Source organism: Xiphias gladius, chromosome 21, assembly GCF_016859285.1.
Source record: "Xiphias gladius isolate SHS-SW01 ecotype Sanya breed wild chromosome 21, ASM1685928v1, whole genome shotgun sequence".
Classification (NCBI taxonomy): Eukaryota; Metazoa; Chordata; class Actinopteri; order Istiophoriformes; family Xiphiidae; genus Xiphias; species Xiphias gladius.
The window spans coordinates 20,546,404-20,565,256 of NC_053420.1; the positions used below are offsets into that span (position 1 = coordinate 20,546,404).

At 39.9% G+C, this 18,853-nt stretch overlaps 1 protein-coding gene across 1 annotated transcript; it reads right to left on the reverse strand.

The window, feature by feature from the left end:
- On the reverse strand, window positions 1-18,832 carry LOC120783042 (sortilin-like). Its single transcript, XM_040115717.1, has 20 exons — window positions 18,493-18,832; window positions 11,200-11,262; window positions 11,017-11,090; window positions 10,803-10,905; window positions 10,505-10,666; window positions 10,168-10,241; window positions 8,664-8,713; window positions 8,446-8,573; window positions 7,596-7,740; window positions 7,272-7,427; window positions 6,413-6,525; window positions 4,562-4,664; window positions 4,289-4,457; window positions 3,956-4,140; window positions 3,672-3,861; window positions 3,143-3,259; window positions 2,785-2,893; window positions 2,448-2,560; window positions 2,225-2,351; window positions 1-2,132 (listed from the first exon to the last, which is right to left on the reverse strand). The coding sequence occupies exons 1-20, from the start codon at window positions 18,730-18,732 to the stop codon at window positions 2,118-2,120; spliced, it is 2,436 nt and encodes an 811-aa protein (XP_039971651.1). The 5' UTR covers window positions 18,733-18,832; the 3' UTR covers window positions 1-2,117.
- Window positions 18,833-18,853: the final 21 nt, after the last annotated feature.

The following is an 18,853-nucleotide window of genomic DNA, read 5'->3' on the forward strand; positions in this document are numbered from 1 at the left end:
TCTGCGCTACAGAATAGTTTAATTCAGAGATACTCATCTCTGATATCCTAGCAAACAGTCAAGAAAACAAGATGGATGAAGATCACAACCCATGGCCCTATTATTTTACAAAAATGAGATGTACACGGAGGAACAGATGCAACTTTTTCACAGATCTGTAGATACAGTGCAAAAATAAATCATTGAATCCAGTTAACAGCTGGGTTTGTTCTTACTGACAGTTTTTGTAAATAAAGAAGCATCAAGCATATGACTCTGCTCTCATATCTAAGTCAACCACACAGTCCTTGAGAATATGCCTCTACATTAGGCCAGCTTATTACGATAGCTTATTTGCTGGGATATTATTGCCTCTGCTGGAGAATACAAGCATTAGCCATAAAGCCCTGCACATGTCAAAAGTTACAGTTCTTACATTGCAGATAATAGAAATGGTAGCCAGCCAACATCTCTTCTAAAGGGAAATAATTCAATGAACAGAATAAAGTTCTTTGTGGCCACCTCACACATTAAACTGACAATTTGTTCTTTTATTGTGGATATTTTGAAACATCTCTGATTATTTATTTTGGATGCACCAATATATCAAAAAAACAAAAACAAAAAACAAATACTGGCTAATGGTAGCTTTAAAAAGTCAACAGCAACATGTTGATGCATCCAATTAAGCCAAAATATCAGAAAGTTCAAGTAAAGGGTTTGCATTAGCATTACCCACATACTCATATAATGCTGGAATAAGGTTAAGTCTCACCTCTGTAACCTCACCTCTAAAATTAGAAAACTAAACAATAAAAGTGCTTTGGCAATAATTCAAGTCTTTCGTTTTCACCACACATACAGGGGAATAGAAGATATTGGCTGTATGAAGCTGCACTGTATTAAAAAAAATGTTTGCATTTTATATCTTCACAATAATGGAAGGCTCTTTAACATTTATTCCAAAAGTTTCAATTAGAACTAAAAACTAAAGACTCATATCTGTTTGTGACAAGTGACTTTTTAAATTTTTATTCTTGTTAGCTGATATAATTTATCTTCTAATGTAAACACTAGTATTCGCTACTTTTGCTTGTATTTGTACTCATTTTATGTTCTGGTTAAATTAAAATGTTGACATGAATAATAATATTGGACTATTGAAATATGTGTAATTATTATCTATTACCTACCTTTAATATTTAAAGTGATGTGAAATAAGAAAAGTCTGTTAAATAGTTATTACTGTTTTGTTTTGTTTTTTTAAAAAGAAGCCGTTGGTGTATTGAAAGGTTTGTAATCTAAAGTGCATCGCCTGATGGGATTCGATTAAAAAACTGGTCAGTTTTAACCTGTAAAAACCACAGGCTGTGTATGGTAAAAACAGAAATATCACTACTCAGATAGTGACCAAAAACACTAAAGAAGGTAACAATGATTACAATAGCTGCTTTTGCAGTGGAAAACTGCTCATTTCGAAACAACTAGTTTGTAAAAAGTAACTCACAAATAGTGATTTATTTTAGCCTAATTTCAGTGACTGGTGAAACTGACAAAATGAATGTTGAAAGGGCCCACCATGTACAACAGGACTGTATATTGCAAATTTAAATTTACAGCGTACAAAAACTACAGCAGAGCAAATCTCTGAGCTAAAATACTGACTAGAATTTCCTGTGTTCCGTTGCTTGGCTGTTCCCTAACTCCTATTAAAATTTTCTGTAAGCCAATATATCCAAGTCGTGGCCTCTGTATTGTGCTTCTGCGGTGCATAACGATATGAAAGGGCATCTCTTCTGGGGTCAGCAGGGAAGGAAACATACAGAGCACATATTCAGACTCAACGGCCTTTACAGAACTCTTCATGACAGAAACAAGAAAAGCTCTCCAGGGAACCCAGAGTCTTTCCTCTGTTCTCCACTGGGTTTATCCCCCTCCCCAAACCTCCGGTTTGCCTTTTTGTGGGAGCCTCAACTGGTACGAGGAAGCAATGTGAGAAGTCGCCCCGCTGCTGCTGCTGAGTCCTCCGGCCACCAGGGGATAGCGAGAAGTGAGAAGCAGATGTTAATTGGCATGTGGGAGCAACAGGAATGCCCAGGCATCGTGAAAGACTGCATTAAATTTAGTCTTGAGGAGTCTTATTCTAAGATGTCCTAGGAGGAGACACAAACAATTTGCTTGAATTAAGTTGATATATCACAAAGTCTTAAAATTCTAAGGGCACATTTTAGACAGTATCAGATACCTGATCTGAGTCTTCGTTGTACAGTGCTTTTCCTGTTTCCATGTAGTGAGTGTCAATATCATCTACTCCTTCTATCTTATTAGCTTCAACATGTTCCCTCATTACAGAGTATCGGTGCACGAGGAACCTGACGAGGACATGAGTGCATATTAGAAACAAACGGAGGAGAAATACGTGCAGTGATTATTGGTGTGTGTGGAAAGGTGAGACATAGTTAACTGACCGTCCTCCACAGACGTATTTCTTAACAAGCCAAACACCTGCGGCAGCACTAGTCAGAAGGACCACTATGACAACCATCACAATGACAGCAGCATTCAGTGAACTGGTTTCAGTCTGTTAAGAGTCGCAGAAACAGACAGAGAGAGAGGGCTAAAATTGTCAAGAAATACACAGCATCACTGACATGACAAGGGATTTTTCAGATGTTATTTCCCTCAGCTGTAAATGTGCTCACGCTGGATGATTAGGCAAGGGTGGGTATCATTACTTCAAAATACACAGCAACTGAGATAATCCTGCTGAACCCTGAACCCTTTCTCAGCGTGAGCAGAACTGACCAGAGAATTTGGATAAAGGGCATTGCTGGTGCACATCTTCCTCAGGTCGGTCTCCTTCCTGTCTGGCTGGAAACCTCCGTCACACTGGTCTCCTGGAATCTTCCGGTAGCTTGAATGGATGGAGAGAGAGAAAGCCATGAAAGGTCAGACAAGATTTCATGAAAAAGATAAGAGGCAGGGAAATGCAGTAGCATAGGAAAAGACAGGAACATATGGTCCCACTGTGCCACAGTACATACAAAATTTGAATTTCTCGCCTCCTGAGCTCCATCTTGAGTGAAATGCTTTGTGAGTGAGCGTTAGAAATATCCAAGCAAAAAAAAAAAAAAAAAAAAAAAACCCACACAGACATCCTCACCCACTGGTCTGTAGCTGTTCGGTGGTCCCATTTAAACAAAACTCCAGAGGACGGCCCTTCATCTCCTCCTGCTCCACACACTCCGAGCGGTTCTCTGGTCGGTAATATCCAAAGTCACTGTGTGACAAAGCTAGGTCAACAACATGTATAGAGAACATCTGATCAAGACATTTTGATCTAAAACTTTGATCAAACCAGAGACAGAGAGCATATGGGACATTAGAAGAAATGGAAACGGTGTGTGTGTGTGTGTGTGTGTGTGTCTAAGTCTTTAGTTTAACCATTTTAGACTAAATTTGTATTGCTCTGTGGTTTTAGAAAACTCTACCACTTGATTAAATTGTGTTAAAAATCCATTAGATAAACTAAAAACTTAATGTTCAACTGTAGCTGCGTGGCACAGCTGAAACAAGATTCTGTTTTTCTGAGTTACGGAAAAGATTAAAGACAGGATGTAAAACGACAAATTTCTGTGTTTCACCATCTTACACAAAATTCCACAGAGGACATGGAAGGAACAAGGTCATACCAGTGATAATCATCCAATGTACATGGACAGGGGGACAGCTTCTTAGTGACAGCATAGTCCCTCCCGTTCCAACACACAGAGTCTTTCCTCAGGCGCAAGAAGGTCTCTTTATAGCCCAGCACACAGCCATCATTAGATCCAATGGGGTTTGCAGAGTGAGCCAGCCACTGTACATAGTCCCCTTCAGTGCCTGCACATATATACATGCACACATACTAAGTCTAAAGGTTAAACATTTGCCATAACACCAACCAAATGTCATCCATCTTCTCCCACATACTCACAGTCTCGGGTGAGGAGCTTCCTGAAGTCTATGGTGATCACCACCCATTTACTAAAGTCGTTCCTGTAGCCCCACAGGCTGACGTTCATGGAGCGAGAGCCGGGCTCACTGTCCATACCACTGAAGTGAAGTGGGTCACTGGTGAAGTTATATGTATGCCAACATTGCCCCTCATCTGTTGAAAACCTGAGGGGTGTATGCACAAGGAATGGGGCGGGAGAAAGAGCCCATAAAGCAAAACAACAGATAACTGTTAAACAGAGGACTGATAAAAATCACAAAATGGTCGAATACTATAATAGACAAATTATCTAATATGATCAGTTATCCTCACTTTATCTGGTTGACAACTGAGTTGGTGTGCTCCACAGCCACCAGCAGGCCTCCGGAGTCCAGGATAGCATAGTGATGGGGGCCCCTGAGGGCCAACAGCCACGAGTAGCCACCGTCATCAGACACGTACACGTCAGGGGAGAGAGCTGACTCTGCGTCTCCAACGCTGCCTAGAGAAAGGGAAGGAGACGGTGTTATGAGATATTTTGCCATGAACTAAAATGATTCGAGATCAAGAGATCTTCATGTTTGTGTGTTTGTGTGTTTTATATACCATGAGCCAGAATGAGGCCCACAGCATTAGGCTGTGAGAGAGGCAGCATGGGGACGTTCATCTTCATGGTGGTGCTGTAGGAGGCGTGGATGTGAAGTCTGCACTGTAAAGACACGATGACAAGGGTGATATTGGTACTCCTCCTCGCTGCAGGGACTCAGGCTGTCAATTGTTGATGAATTAGAGCTGCATCTGGCCTGGGAACATACTTACCATGCAAAGCTTTTGTGCCTTTATTTATTTAGTTGTTTATTTTTGCATGGGAATCTGTGTGTGTGTGTGTGTGTGTATTTTTCTCTAAAGTTCATTTCTGATGTTAAAAGCTTTAAGTAAAACAAAAAAATATATAAAATTGAGCCATTACTCACTCCATCACATACACAAAGTGTTCTAAAAATTATTTTAAAAAACTACATGCACATAACAATAAAATGATATACAGTGGCTTCAGAAAGTATTCAGACCCCTTCACGTTTCGCACATTTTATTGTGTTGTAGATTTAATTAAGAATTAAAAAAATCAAAAACTCAAATCCCTCAAAAGTATTCAGAGCCTTACTTCCATACTTAGTATAAGCCCCTTTGGCAGTGATTATAGCTTTGAGTCTTCTTGGGTGAGTCTCTACAAGCTTTGCACACTTGGATTTTTGCAGTTTATCCCACTCGTCCTGGCAGATCCACTCAAGCTCCGTCAGAGTGGTTGGGAATCTTCAGGTCTCTCCACAGATGTTCAGTGAGGTTTAAGTCTGGGCTTTGGCCACTCAAGGACAGTTAGAGACTTGTCCTGAAGTCACTCCTGCATTGTTTTCACTGTATGCTTCAGGTCATTGTTGTGCTAAAAGATGTCGCCCCCGTCTCAGATCACATCCTTCCCTCAGTTCTGACCAGCCTCCCTGTCCCTGCCGCTGAGACGCCCCCCCACAGCATGATACCGCCACCACTGTGCTTCATTGCAGGTGATGAGCGGTGCCTGGTGTTCACCAAACATAGTGTCTGCCCAAAGGGTTCAATTTTTGTCTCATCAGACCAGAGAATCTTTTTCCTCCTGCTCTCAGAGTCCTTTAAATCCTGTTTGGCAAACTCTATATACATATACTTTAACTTTAAGTGGCTTTGGTCTGGCCACTCTAGCATAAAGGCCTAATTTATGAAGTGCTGCAGAGATGATCGTCCTTCTGGAAGGTTCTTCCATCTCTGGAGACGACTTCTTAAGATCTGTTAGAGTAACCACTGGGTTCTTGGTCACCTCCCTGACCAAGGCCCTTCTTGCCTGGTTACCTCATTTGGCCGGACGGGCCAACTCTAGGAAGAGTCCTGGCGGTTCCAAACTTCTTCCATTTCACAGTTATTGAGGCCACTGTTCCTGGGAAAACTTGAAGCTTTAGAAATGACTTTATACCTTTGCGCTGACCTGTGCCTCATCACAATTTTATTGCAGAGGTCTACAGAGAGTTGCTTGGCTTAGTTTTTGTTCTGACATGCAGTGTGAATGGTGGGACCTTATACACATAAGTGGGCGCCTTTCCAAACTATGTCCTTTCAATTCAATTTGCCACAGTTGGACTCCAGTCAGGTTCTAGACACATCTCAAGGAAAATTAAAACAAACAGGATGCACCTGACCATAATCTGAAATCCCACAGCACAATACTTTTGTGTTTGCGTGTGTGTGTGTGTATGTTTTCCCTTTGTCATTATGGGTTACTGAGTGTAGATCAATGGGCCAAAATGGCAATTTCATCCATTTAAAATGAAATCAACAACGCGATAAAGTGTACAAGAGGTGAAGGGATCTAAATAGTTTCTGAAGCCACTGTAAATAATAATTAACAAATGTATATGTGTTTCTTACTCTGTTTGGCCTGTTAGTAGAGGTCTCAGTGTCACAATGGCTGTTCTGTGGTCTGCGCAGCGTCTGCCACCTTGCTCCTTGGTCAAAGGTGATCACTGTCTCCACTGCACCATCTGCAAAAGAACTTCAGTTAGTCAGGACCAAAATAGCTGTTTTGCATGTTTAGCTCATAGGCTGCAGACAATAAAATAGCAATTGTACCCTTCTCCTGACAATTTTTCAAAGCATTTAAAGTTTCAAGTTTCTAGACTGATTTCTAAGCAGCAAAGTTTTACAGTTTATTTTACTATGATAATAAAATCATCCTGCACGAATCTGAAATTTGTCTGAGATAAGTAACCCATCACTGTATACATTTAGTCTGCTTTATTTTTTAGAGTTAGACCATTTACTGGGACTGTTTCTTAATGGTGCATTCAAAGATGCTCTAAAATTCGAGATTTGAAGGCTGACTATGAAAAAGATGTAGAGAATCAGATATCAGAAAAACAAACTTAGCCGCCCTGGCAAGAACAATGTGAATTTGCAAGTATGTGGAATCAGAAAGTTCTAATACCTGGATGTTTAAGTTTCCCCACTTGTACATAAATGCATCAAGATGGAAAAGTGTTGCAACCGGCCTCCTAACTTCCTTCTTATAACTGTATTAGCATGCAAAAATGATATAACTTTGCTTAAAAAAAAAAAAAAGACATGCAATGAGATGTTTATTGTGATAAATTAAACCATCTCAAGCAAGTGTTTAGACCCTCCAAGTCATTTTTCAGTTCAGTGTGACTTTTAAAAAAATATTTACAAAAAATACCCAGACTCCTTGCTCATAATATGTAATTGCAGAGTACACAGTGTGTTGACCCACCCCCTGTGAGTGCACTGGTCATGTAGACGCCCTTGAGTGAAGTAATGGCGGTGAAGTCAGTGTCACTTCCTGTGGTTGTGTAGAGATGGCGCTCCAGAGACTTAGAAAACACGGTTCCTCTGTCGTCTGACACATAGATGGTTCCAACACCAGAGTCTGCTCCACACAGTGGACAGTACACAACACACACCCACACAGGTTTGGATTCTACATTGTGACACATTCACTGATCGAAATGTTATTAACGTTATTCTTAATCATCATTATCACCATTAACTACCAACACTGTCAACATCATCATCATACACATCGATCCAATCAAACCTCCAGGGTCATCCACATGCATAAAGATCATGTCCTGATTGGCTGCCAGGATGGAATAGAACTGCTCGTGGTTGACTGTGGGAAGCTGAGCCATGTTCCACACCTCACCTCCATCCACTGACACGTGGATCATACGCTCTGTTCCCTAACACACACACACACACACACACACACACACACACATAACACAAACATACTGTTTAAAAGCTCCTTTACAACTTTAAGATTTAGATGTAAATATGGGAGCTTATTTTTCTGTTCACTAACATACTGGAATTAAGACAGAAGAACTCCCATACATGGGTAAGGGGGCATTAATTAAGTTACAGATGCGGTTCATTAACATCTCTATTATAGCCAGAAAGTGCGGTGATGTCATGTTAAGTTACGTCCACATGTGATCTGGCCCATCTCATCACAGTGCATACTCTGTACATTTACACCTTGCTTTAATGTGTTTTTCTTACCTAGATAGGATATGCAGATAAAGATTACCTGTTAATGCCAGGTTTAAAACTATTTGAACGGCCACTTGGGGTGAGAAAATATGTTTTTTTCTAATTTGGGTGAACTGACTCTTCAGTCTTTACCTCTTAAAATGCACAAATGGAGCTAAACTTTTGTACAAAAATGTTACCGGGTGCTTATATGTGTATTGTTTCAATTTGTGTCCATAAAGAAAAATTACACACACACACACAAGGATGTGTCAAGAAACATGCACAAGTGCAAGGCAGATCCACAGAAACGCGCACATTCTGCTCTTAGAAAATAATAAAGGCGAAGAAACAGACAGAAAGACATTCTCTCTCTCACACACACACACACACACACAGAGAGAGACACATACCGAGCCAGTCATGATGGAAGCAAAAACAAATCTTCCTCCCAGTACAAAGGAGTAAACTCTTGTTGCAATGGTCTGGAAACTTCGACCATAGTCTGCTGTCTTCTTTAACTCTAACATTCCTTTATCATCTGACAGATAGAAAGTGGGGTTACTAGATGTGTTAACTGAATTTTACATATGTAAATGTACATATGGGTGACTATACGGTCTTCACTTACTGCATGATCCATTGTAGTTTGTTGTAAAATAGATGCTGTTCTTTGGACCCCTGTATGTGAGAAAAAGAAACAGTGATGGAAGGAATCTGGAGGGAAAGATCTAATTGCGCTCACATTTTTTAACATCTGGAAATTGTCTTGAGTTTGAATGTAAATCTACTTTTGGTATTTGTAGAGATCACAGATTAGGATTGTGGTTTCTCCGAGTGCTGTGGGAGCAAGGCTCACATCGACACCCAGGCTACGCTCCAAGCCCTCTCTGGCTTTTTTCACTGCCAAAGGCGACGAAGGCTTTCACACTGCAAAGATTCTGCTGGTTCAAGGACTGTGGGCTGAATAAGAATGCCGCTGCTGACTCATGCTTCACTCTGACAGCAGCCTCAGCTCCCTTGCTGTGCAGTCAATTTAGGCTCAGGCGTAAATGACAGCTGTGGTCACACAGAGCTATCACAATGTTCCCACAATGCTGCGCTAACCAAAGCTGGGTGACCACAGAACCTCATGTGAACTCTGGTGCTCAAATGAAACCAGAGTCAAGAGAGTGATCTGACCTGTGGTAAGAGAGACAGCTGGAATAACAACAATGGACAAACAACACACACACACACACACACACACACACACACACACACACACACACACACACACACACACACACACACTCCTGTTATACCAAAAACAGAGATGCACATGTAGGCGGTGTGTATAGGTTTTATGTCCCTGTTTGACATATTTTATTTCACTGTAAACCAATCGCACACAGTGGACTGATTCATAAGAAAAATGTATGTAAAAAGCAGAAAAGGTATTAAGGGACTGTACGAAATTTAAAATAAGAGTTGGGGTCTGAGACGGAGGAAGATTATGTATTTTTACTTTTTGCTAAAGGGAGGGTAGTCTGATTTTTTTTGGAAGGAGGAGGAGCAGGTCTTTAAATTTTCCATCCCCCAGATATATATTTAATTTCATCCTTTTTCTAATGAGATTTACTCTTTACCGTTTTACTGCATAGTTCATAAAGATGTGTTTTTCATATACAGAGTACAACCATCATTTTTCTGTATCAGGGCTTTATTTTTTAGTAGCTAGTAGGACCAATATGTCGGTTTTGAGAAACAGCAGATGTGGATTGTTATAGTTAATAGTTAATACCTCACTAAAGAGTGCTAATTTTTACACTAACCAACACTAACCTTCACTTTGTTCTGTATTGCAATAGTAATGATAATACATCACAAAGAGTTAATCTGTAATATAGTGCATGTTCAGCACAACGCAACCTGTTCTACAAGTGGGTGAAGCCCCTCAGCAACCACAGAGCTGCCACATGTGCCATGTTTTCTTATTCAGCGGCAGGGGTAATAACTGTTCATGTAGTAGCTCCTGCTTCATAAAAAGAGGGCAGGAATGCTGGGTAAATGAAGCACGACATTTGTTATGTTTGTGTGGAATTTACCCACATGTCTTGGGTATTTGAATTTAATACAAAACTGTCAATTCTCACCATCTGACCAAGCACACACTGTCATGGATCTTCCTCCAGGTGGTGCCAAAGTCCTCAGACAGCCACAGCTCCAACTAGAGGGAAGAAGCTCAGTCAGTAAAAAATAAAATAAAAACAAAATTAATTCATTCACTCATTTTTTAAAAATGTATTTTTTTAAAAATCACTGATTTGTAAGTATTCAGTTATGCTTAATAGAGGATTTAGTAGAACGAAATAGAAGTCTAGCATCCAATTTATAGGAGGTAGGTAGTTACCTATATTTACTACACCTCTAACCTTCTGACAAAAAGTGCAGGATTAGAGGTTTAGCTCTATAGAACATGAAGGCTGTTACCGTGATACTCAGCGTCACAAGTGCATTGCAGTCTCCAGGGTTGTACAGCATCTGAATGAGGGGATCAAACGGCAGATCCGTTGGAACAAAAGTGAGGCCGAAGTCCTGTGAACGAAACAGTCGAAACCCCCCGATCTCTGACACATCACCAGTCAGGATCACCTGAAACCAGAAACAGACAGAAAACAGTCAGGGAGGAGCTCTACCGTCCTGCAACAGTAGAGTGGAGCGGTGAAGCTTTATGATTTAGTGTGTTCACACAGAAAAACTGAGAATAACTTTTCCCCAGATGGCTCACCTTCCCAGAGTGGTCGGGACTGATGGCGATGCCAAACTCAGTCTGGATGAACGTATGGTTGATCAAGTGAGTCACATCTTTGAAGGTTTTCCCATAGTCTTCACTGACGCAGAGACAAACTTGCAGTTAGATACTCAGAACACAGTTGTGGCAAATACACAATTCACTGTTCCATTTCCATTTACTGTGCCATCAACCATAAGGCATTTCTAACCTTCTGTAGAGGTTAGACTGACCAAAGCGCATCATGAACAAAGGCACCTGAAATGTCGTCAACACCAGCAGCACCTGGGAGAAGAGAGACCAGGTGTTACACAATAGTTTGTACAACATCTTGGACAAGGTTTGTTTTTTTGTATTCACAATGATATTCTGTTATACATATAAACAAGCTCACCCCTGATCCATCTCCCACCCAGGCCAGCGACAGTGAACCCATGGTTCGCACTTTAAAGGTGAACTGAAATGGGAGGAATAAAGCAAACAGAAGTGGAGGTTTTTAGAAAAAAATTCCAGCAAAATGTTTCTTGACTACCACCCATCCAGGCTGACTGAGGATTATGTGAAATATTTGGAATTTGGTGCAGTATCACTTGCTCCATAGTGTGTAAGAACATCAACCAAAGAACAGACAGACTCTCAAGGGTGCAGAGTTTAGTCTGAAATAAACAAAACACAAAGAGAGTTTGAGTGCATTTCTGTCATTCACTATACGGTATAAGTGGCAGCAGAGAGGATAGCATGAATTGTCCTTACTGTCCAAAGTAACTCAGCCATTTGGATGCACTCTGCATGTGTGACCTACATTCCCGCTTAAATGACAAAGCTGAGGCCAGAGAACAAAAGCAATTACTGATGTCCCGAGCACAGTCAGAACACACACACACACACACACACACACACACACACACACACACACACACACACACACACACACACACACACACAGTAAATGAAGACTAAAGGTATTGTATTCTGACAATAAACAAAATAAAAAAACGTTTACCTTAGTTTTACACATTTATTATTAAATGTCTCAGGCTATGAAAGATTTAAAGTTCAAAATAGAATATATTTTTAAAAAAACCCAATAAAAAAGTCAGTGTTACATAATGTTAGAGGAAGTGTGTAAAAGGGTTTAGACCTGACCTTTTAATTTGCAACTAAGTCCCTGACTGCAAACAACATTCCAGTCTATTCATCCAGAGTGACGTTCAAGTGTTTGGTCATTTGAGCAACATATTTAGCCACAGCCTCAAATTGTTTCAAGTGTGAGGAAGGTTTCTCCACTCCTCTCTTTTGGTGGTTGGGGCAGAGATGTTTACAAGGTGAGCCCAGTCCTGGAGAGTCTGCGTACCGCTCTATTAAGCCATAAGAGAGGGGCAGGTCTGCCTGCTGGAAAACTCCTTGTAAATAGGTCCAGTGGAAACTGGCCTGCTCTGCCTGTGCAAGTGTGTGAATACAACTTTCCATCTCTGCTCTACATGAATCATTTCATCACACCCTCACTGCATCCATCTGTTCTTTCATATCCTGATCACTGCTTGACTGTTTGACAACTTCTCCTCCCTTCCTTTGCAGTCATCTGTGCAATCTGTTGATCAGTTTAAAAAAAAAAAAAATAATTAAAAAAAAAAAAAACGTTTCCTGTCCTCCCATCAGTCTCATACCACTAAACGGCAATGTTCTGGGCACAAATCTGTCCTGGGCATTATGTATATAATATACTTACGACATATATAATATGTATTATTTCTTGAAGGTTATGGTCACACTTGAGGGTTAAGCAGGAGTTTTATCATCACTGCTGAGTGACTGCTCTGGATGCACAGAAGTCCTTTTTCATTTATGTTGCTAATTGCTACTTGACACCAGACCAACCAATGGTCAGTGTGATGATGGTGTAATGCTAAGAGTGTCCAAAAGTGGGTAAACTGAATATTTTTCTGCCTTCCCATCTGAACACATGTACAGACACACAAAGCACTCACAAAACCAGTGACGTGTAATAGTGTTTCATAATGATTTTTATTACGGTATTGTGTAAATTTCACAGATGGATGTCAAAACTGTGGAAACCCCAGCTTCCAAAATTAAACAAAACCGTCCCCTGTTCCTCATTTCATCTGTGCACAGTTTTGTTAGTTATCAATACACTGAAGTAGAATTTAACCAAACACATTGATTAAAAATGATCTGAACACACTCAAAGATAGAGAGAATTATCAGTTCTCGCTCCAGTAGACAGTTAAGTTTCAATGAGACAACATGAATACCAGCACTGTAGTTCTAATTATTTGTAAGAAAATGTGTTTAATAATATTCAGGTATAATACTATGAAAATTACAAAACAAAACACGATAGAAAACAAGAAGACTAAGAGTCTACAGCCATGCTAGCAGCTCTGTGAGGCTGTACTTAGCCAAAGTGGTGATTTGTGCTAAATACTAACATCAGCATGCTATCATGCTCAAAACACTAACGTCCTGATTTTTAAGCAGGTATCATGTTTACTATGTTGACCATCTTAGTTTAGCCTAGAAGCACGCTAACATTTGCTAATGAGCACAAAACGCAAGTAAAACTGAGACTGTAATTAGTTTATTTAGTTAAATAGTTTAGTTTATTATTTCATTTGTTTAGTCATAAACCACATATTGAAATTTTGACCTGAGGATGGCCCTAGATAAAATGTCAGGCAAGGCATTAAAACAATTACAATTCATCGCAAATTTCATAGCAATGTATCCAATAGAGACAAGAGATTTCACTCAAATCCACAAATTTTGACCTTATGGTGGCGCTAAACGCACAGTCAGGGGATCACTAAAGTCTCTTAGGACTCCTCCTAAAGTAAGTAATTGAGAAATCCCAGAATAGAATAGAAATATAGAAATCCCAAAGATAATTCAAATGCAATTTAGAAACAGTTACATAGTTTGTCCAAGAGACAGAACTTTATTTTTGAAGTGTAAAATGTCCTGCTCAGTATGTATTTTGGTCAACATTCTTTAGTAACCAAAGTGATCCTTCTTGGAAATCTTTATTTATTTATGGAAGTTTATATTTTCCATAATTTCTTTCTCATCTGTATCGTGGTTGGAAGTTTGGAAATTAATAACTTAGGCAACATAAGGGATGAGAAAGGACAGGGGACTAAGTTATTGGATTGCTCTTACTCTGTTGTCCACAAGTAATGTTACTAAAGGATGACTCCAATTTACATTTAAATATGCCTCAGAGGGGAAAGGGAGATGTTTGTATATATATAATACATATTCCAAACTGAATGAACTTTAATGTTGATTTATTTATTTTTCAGTGGTTGTGTAGTAATGTTTGTATATGTTCTGTGTAGTTGTTCATTATATTGTGAATATAAATTGTTGGAAAGTATGGGAGTGGAAAAAAAAAGAAAAGAAATGTTTGTTTGTTATGTATTTATGTTAAAAAATGAAAAATCAGCCAGTGAGATTTTTAAAGCTCCCAATATCGATATCTGTGTCAGCCTCAAAAATCCAATGTCAGTCTGGCTCTACCATACTGTCTATACCCTACACTAAATCCGAGGAACCCCACTTAATCTGGAAGTAATCAGAATGCAAAATGTAAGCACAACCACACAAGATACACACCAGCCACATTAAGGGTATGCAAGGACCTACAGAAATACGACCTCCTGAAATCCAATTTTAAAAAAACAGATTCTGAAAATCCAGTCAGCGTGACAATAGCTGCCAAGGTCACTGCAGGTCAACAGGTTTCATGTTGTGTGTTGTCTCAGGATCAGGCCTTTGCAAAAGTTTCTGCCAGTTGCTTGTACACCTGTGTTAAATTTAAACAGAGGGGTGTTTTCCACATCTGTTCCTCTGAAACCTTGACTGGACAAATGCTGACTTGACTGACCATAGTTCAGCGGGACGGAAACCCAAACAATCAACAGTTGTACTATAAAGCCGGTCAACTGACTTTCACAAATGGAGGCGTATAAAGCAAGATTGTGATGATTAATGCTTGATAAAAGGGAGTTTATCAAAAGCCAAAGATTGACCTGTGCTGTTCTGTGATGGGGATAACAGAAGGGTAGAATGAGACGGTAAAAAGAAGAAAAGATATATTGTTCAGCAAAAAAAAATAAAAAAAATAAAAAAAATATCAAGAGATAAATGTCTGACCCGTTTGGACATGGCCTCAACAAACCAGACATGACCTCATGCTGTATCACTTGCTAAGTTTAAGGGTCCACGTCTGCTCTGAAAAGGCATCTTTAATATCTCTCCTCAGCTCAACACATGACGCCGTGGCATTCAAGGTGTGTCCTTGCATTCAACTTTCAACAGTGAACAACAAAGCTGCACGACCAATTGTCACGCATGCGGCTGTACATGAACAGACACACTCGTATAACCATGCAGACTCAGTAATACGCACTATCAGTGGGTGGGAGCACAGTGAAGTCCTCTCTCAGCGGCCAGACGCCAACACAATGAGTCCCTTATTCCCTCTGCTCGGGGGTTTTAACCTCTCTGCTTCAGCCACATTTACACACATAAAACTTCAGAAGAGGAGGTCAAACGCTCAGGCTCTGATCTAACACATGAAGATGTTTAGACCAATCCTCTGATGCTGGGCTAAAGCTTTGTGGGCGGGCGGGGACATAAGCTGGGTTGTATTAATGCCCATTCGATTATTACTGTTCAGGAAAACCCGAACAGAAGAGAAGTGGAGGACTTCAGCTAACCATGCTGATTAATTTTTGATTAAGTATATAAAATAGTGGCATCACATGCACATCATAAGTTCAATCTAGAGCTGAAGTGATTAGTCACTTAATCAATTAGTTGTTCGACAAAAAAATTGGTCCGCAACAATTTTGATTTTTGGCTCTAGGGATGGCAATGTGGGTCAGTCCATCGGTCGGCCCACTACTTTGTTCCAGACTGAAATATCTCAGGGATATTCTATAGAAAAAAAACAATTAACTGATGAATCAAGCTGTTCATTAGTTTCAGCCTCAATTTCACTCAATCTACACTGACACAGAATAGAGAAAAGCAGCAAATCCTCACATTTGAGAAGCTGGAAACCAGCAAAGTTTTGGCATTTTTTTTGCTTGATAAAAGACTTAAGACATGTTAATTTGTGGACCTTCTGTGCCTGAAGATGAGAAATTTCAAGTACTCTGAGTCCCCCGCTCTCCCTCTTACTGTGTGGAACATCAACTCTGCTGCTTTTCTTGGTGCTCCAACAGCTGGCTGTGACCCAGCGACACTTCACCCAGAAATAAAGAACATGTTTTTTCTCTATTTTTTTTTGGCCAAAGTGGACAGAGGACGGGATGGAGTCAAGAGAAAAAAAAAAAAGAAAAAAAAAAAGAAACAGCAAGCTAGTTTGTGCAACAGAAAGAGTCAGCTAAATTATCCTCACACAAACAAACATAGAAAAAAAAAAGAAAAAAAAAGGGACAATTTTGGTTGACAAAATGCTTTCTGTGTAGTCCATTAGGCCTAAAATAGCATAAAGACAAGCTTAGGAGGAAGTTAGACTTTTTGGATCAGCTAATTTACACAGCAAATTGGAAAAAAAAAGGAACAGATTTACATGCTCACACTACCTTGTTTCATTGATCACAGCAAACTCAGACTGAGGACCACACAGGGGCTGAGATCAAGTTCAGCAGACCAAAAAAAAAAAAAAAAAAAAAAAAAAAAAGGGGAATGTTTGTTAGGGAGAAAGGCCCAGAGGGAACGGGAGAGGTCTGCTCTCTGTGTGCATGCCGAATCGTTTTCATGCTCAGAAGCTAGTCCAGGTGTCTGAACCACAGAAAATGATGTAACGTTCACTTCTTCCACCACTACCACACACACACACACACACACACACACACACACACACACACACACACACACACACACACACACACACACACACACACACAGGAAGACTGTCCTGTGGAGCTCTGTAGCTTTGGACCAAGTTGTTATTCTTGAACATTCCTCTGGACATCAGGGTTGTTCTTGTTGTGCTTCCTATTACAACATGTTCACTACTAAAACAACAGAAGGTGTTGTTCAATCTCTTGTGGGATAATGGCTGAGATGATGAAAGTTTCAAGACTCAAAGGGATGAAGGAGAAAGGAGGGATATCATCAAATGCTGATATCAGCAAAGGACGTCAAGTAAGCTTTGGATGAATTCTACATTTGAGGCATGTTATCACCATGATTAAAAGGTTAAAAAAAAAAAAAAAAAAGAAGCAAGACAAACAGAAGAAGAACACAGATAAATGTTTATGAATTTCTGTAGTTATAAACTTTAACCATCCAGCATCGTTAGTCCATCAGAGCATGATAAGCCAGAGTCGCTAGGTGTAATGGATCTGACCTGGACTCACAACTCACATTAATTCAGATCAATTAAAAAGGAGTCTAACAGACAGAGCTGAAACAATAAGTCAATCAGCAGAAAATCAATCAGCAACTATTTTGATAGTAGATTATTTGAGTCATTTCTCTGCAACGATTAGTTGATTAATCTTTAAGTCGATAGAAAATGAATGTGCAACTGTAATTGTTTCAGTCATTTTTCAAGCAAACAAACATCCAAACATTCTCTGGTTTCAGCTTCTCACATCTTAGGATATGCAGCTTTTCTTTGTCATATACAACAGAAGATTGAAAATCTTTAGGTTTTGTACCATTGTTTAGACAAAACAAGCAAACTGAAGATATCACCATGGGCATGGAGAATTTGTAATTGGCATTTTTTTTCTCAACAATTTTTCAAACACTGGCAGAAAACGAAATCGAAAACTGAAGTAATTGTTAGTTGCAGCCCTAAATTGTTTATCTTTTAGCTTTGGACTGTCAGTGGGACAAAAGATAAAATATTTAAAGATGTCAGCTTTGACTCTGGGAAACTTTTTTCCAAACATTTTAAGAACAAACAATTGATTGAAAAAATAATGTCCACACTAACTAAGAATGAGCCATTACTTTCAGTCCTTATAACAAAGTTTAGGAATGTACAACAAGAGAATTATTTCCATTATCATATACTCTGTATTTGTTTAATCAATGTTTTCGTTTGGTCTATGAAACATCAGAAAATTGTAAAAAATGTTGTCACAATCTTTTAGAGCTCAAAGTGAGGTTATAAAATTCCTTTCTTTTTGTCTGAACTGAGGAACGGTGGAGAACCCAAATATCTCTATTTTTACAAGAATTTAAGACATGGAAAACCTGAGAAGCTTGAACGATCAAACGTTTGGATTTTTTTTTTACTTGAAAATTGACTTTTACAATTTACTTATTAGCAAAACAGCTGCCCAGATCGACTAATCGATTGACCAAGTAATGGTTTCACCACTTCTAAACAGTTTTTACTGCAGGCTTCACATCACAGACTGCTGTCAAACCGTAACCCCTGCAGAAAATCCTCCTGTTAAATTAAGACAGGACGGCATGAAAGGGTCTTAAAGGTTGATTTATTTGCGATATAAAAATATTAAGAAGTTGTTTACAGTGTGGACACTAAGAGTAGCTCCATGTGCTGAGTGGCCGCAGACAGATTGAAGTGTGAGTCAGCTCCAACTGTGGCTAACACTCAGGAGCTCAGTGACCACTTGACTTCTCCAGAGAGTTTAATAAGATAATTGCGGGTTAAAAGACACCTGAGTAGGTCACTTACAGTATGGGTGTTGTTTTGCAGGGCTGACTCTACTCCAGGCAGCGCTGTACATGTCTGTCCATTCAGTCCTGCGCGGCGTTTCGAGAGGTCGGACCTCTCCAAACTATGTGGCTCCTCATCCCTGCCAAACTCCGTGTGCAGCCTCTTCAAGCCCGAGGGGTTTTCTCCCGCTTGGAAGACGCTGCCCAGCGCAGCAGACGACAGCAACCCGAGCGCCAAAACGCAGGAGACGGAGGTCATGTTCACAGGACGACTCCCCAACTTTGGACTCGACGAGAAACTCCTCTGGCCCTAAAGTTGCCTCCACATGCCCCCCTCATCACCCAATGCATCTTCAATTACGGCCCATCCACCGTGGCAC

Bases quoted from the DNA above. Each gene is read 5' to 3' on its own strand.
- LOC120783042 (XM_040115717.1), bottom strand. From the start codon at position 18,732: ATGACCTCCGTCTCCTGCGTTTTGGCGCTCGGGTTGCTGTCGTCTGCT. The intron at 2,561-2,784 runs GTCAGTTCTGCT...GACTCTTAACAG, and splicing joins CCCTTTATCCAAATTCTCTG to ACTGAAACCAGTTCACTGAA. The intron at 2,352-2,447 runs GTCAGTTAACTA...TGTCCTCGTCAG, and splicing joins AAATACGTCTGTGGAGGACG to GTTCCTCGTGCACCGATACT.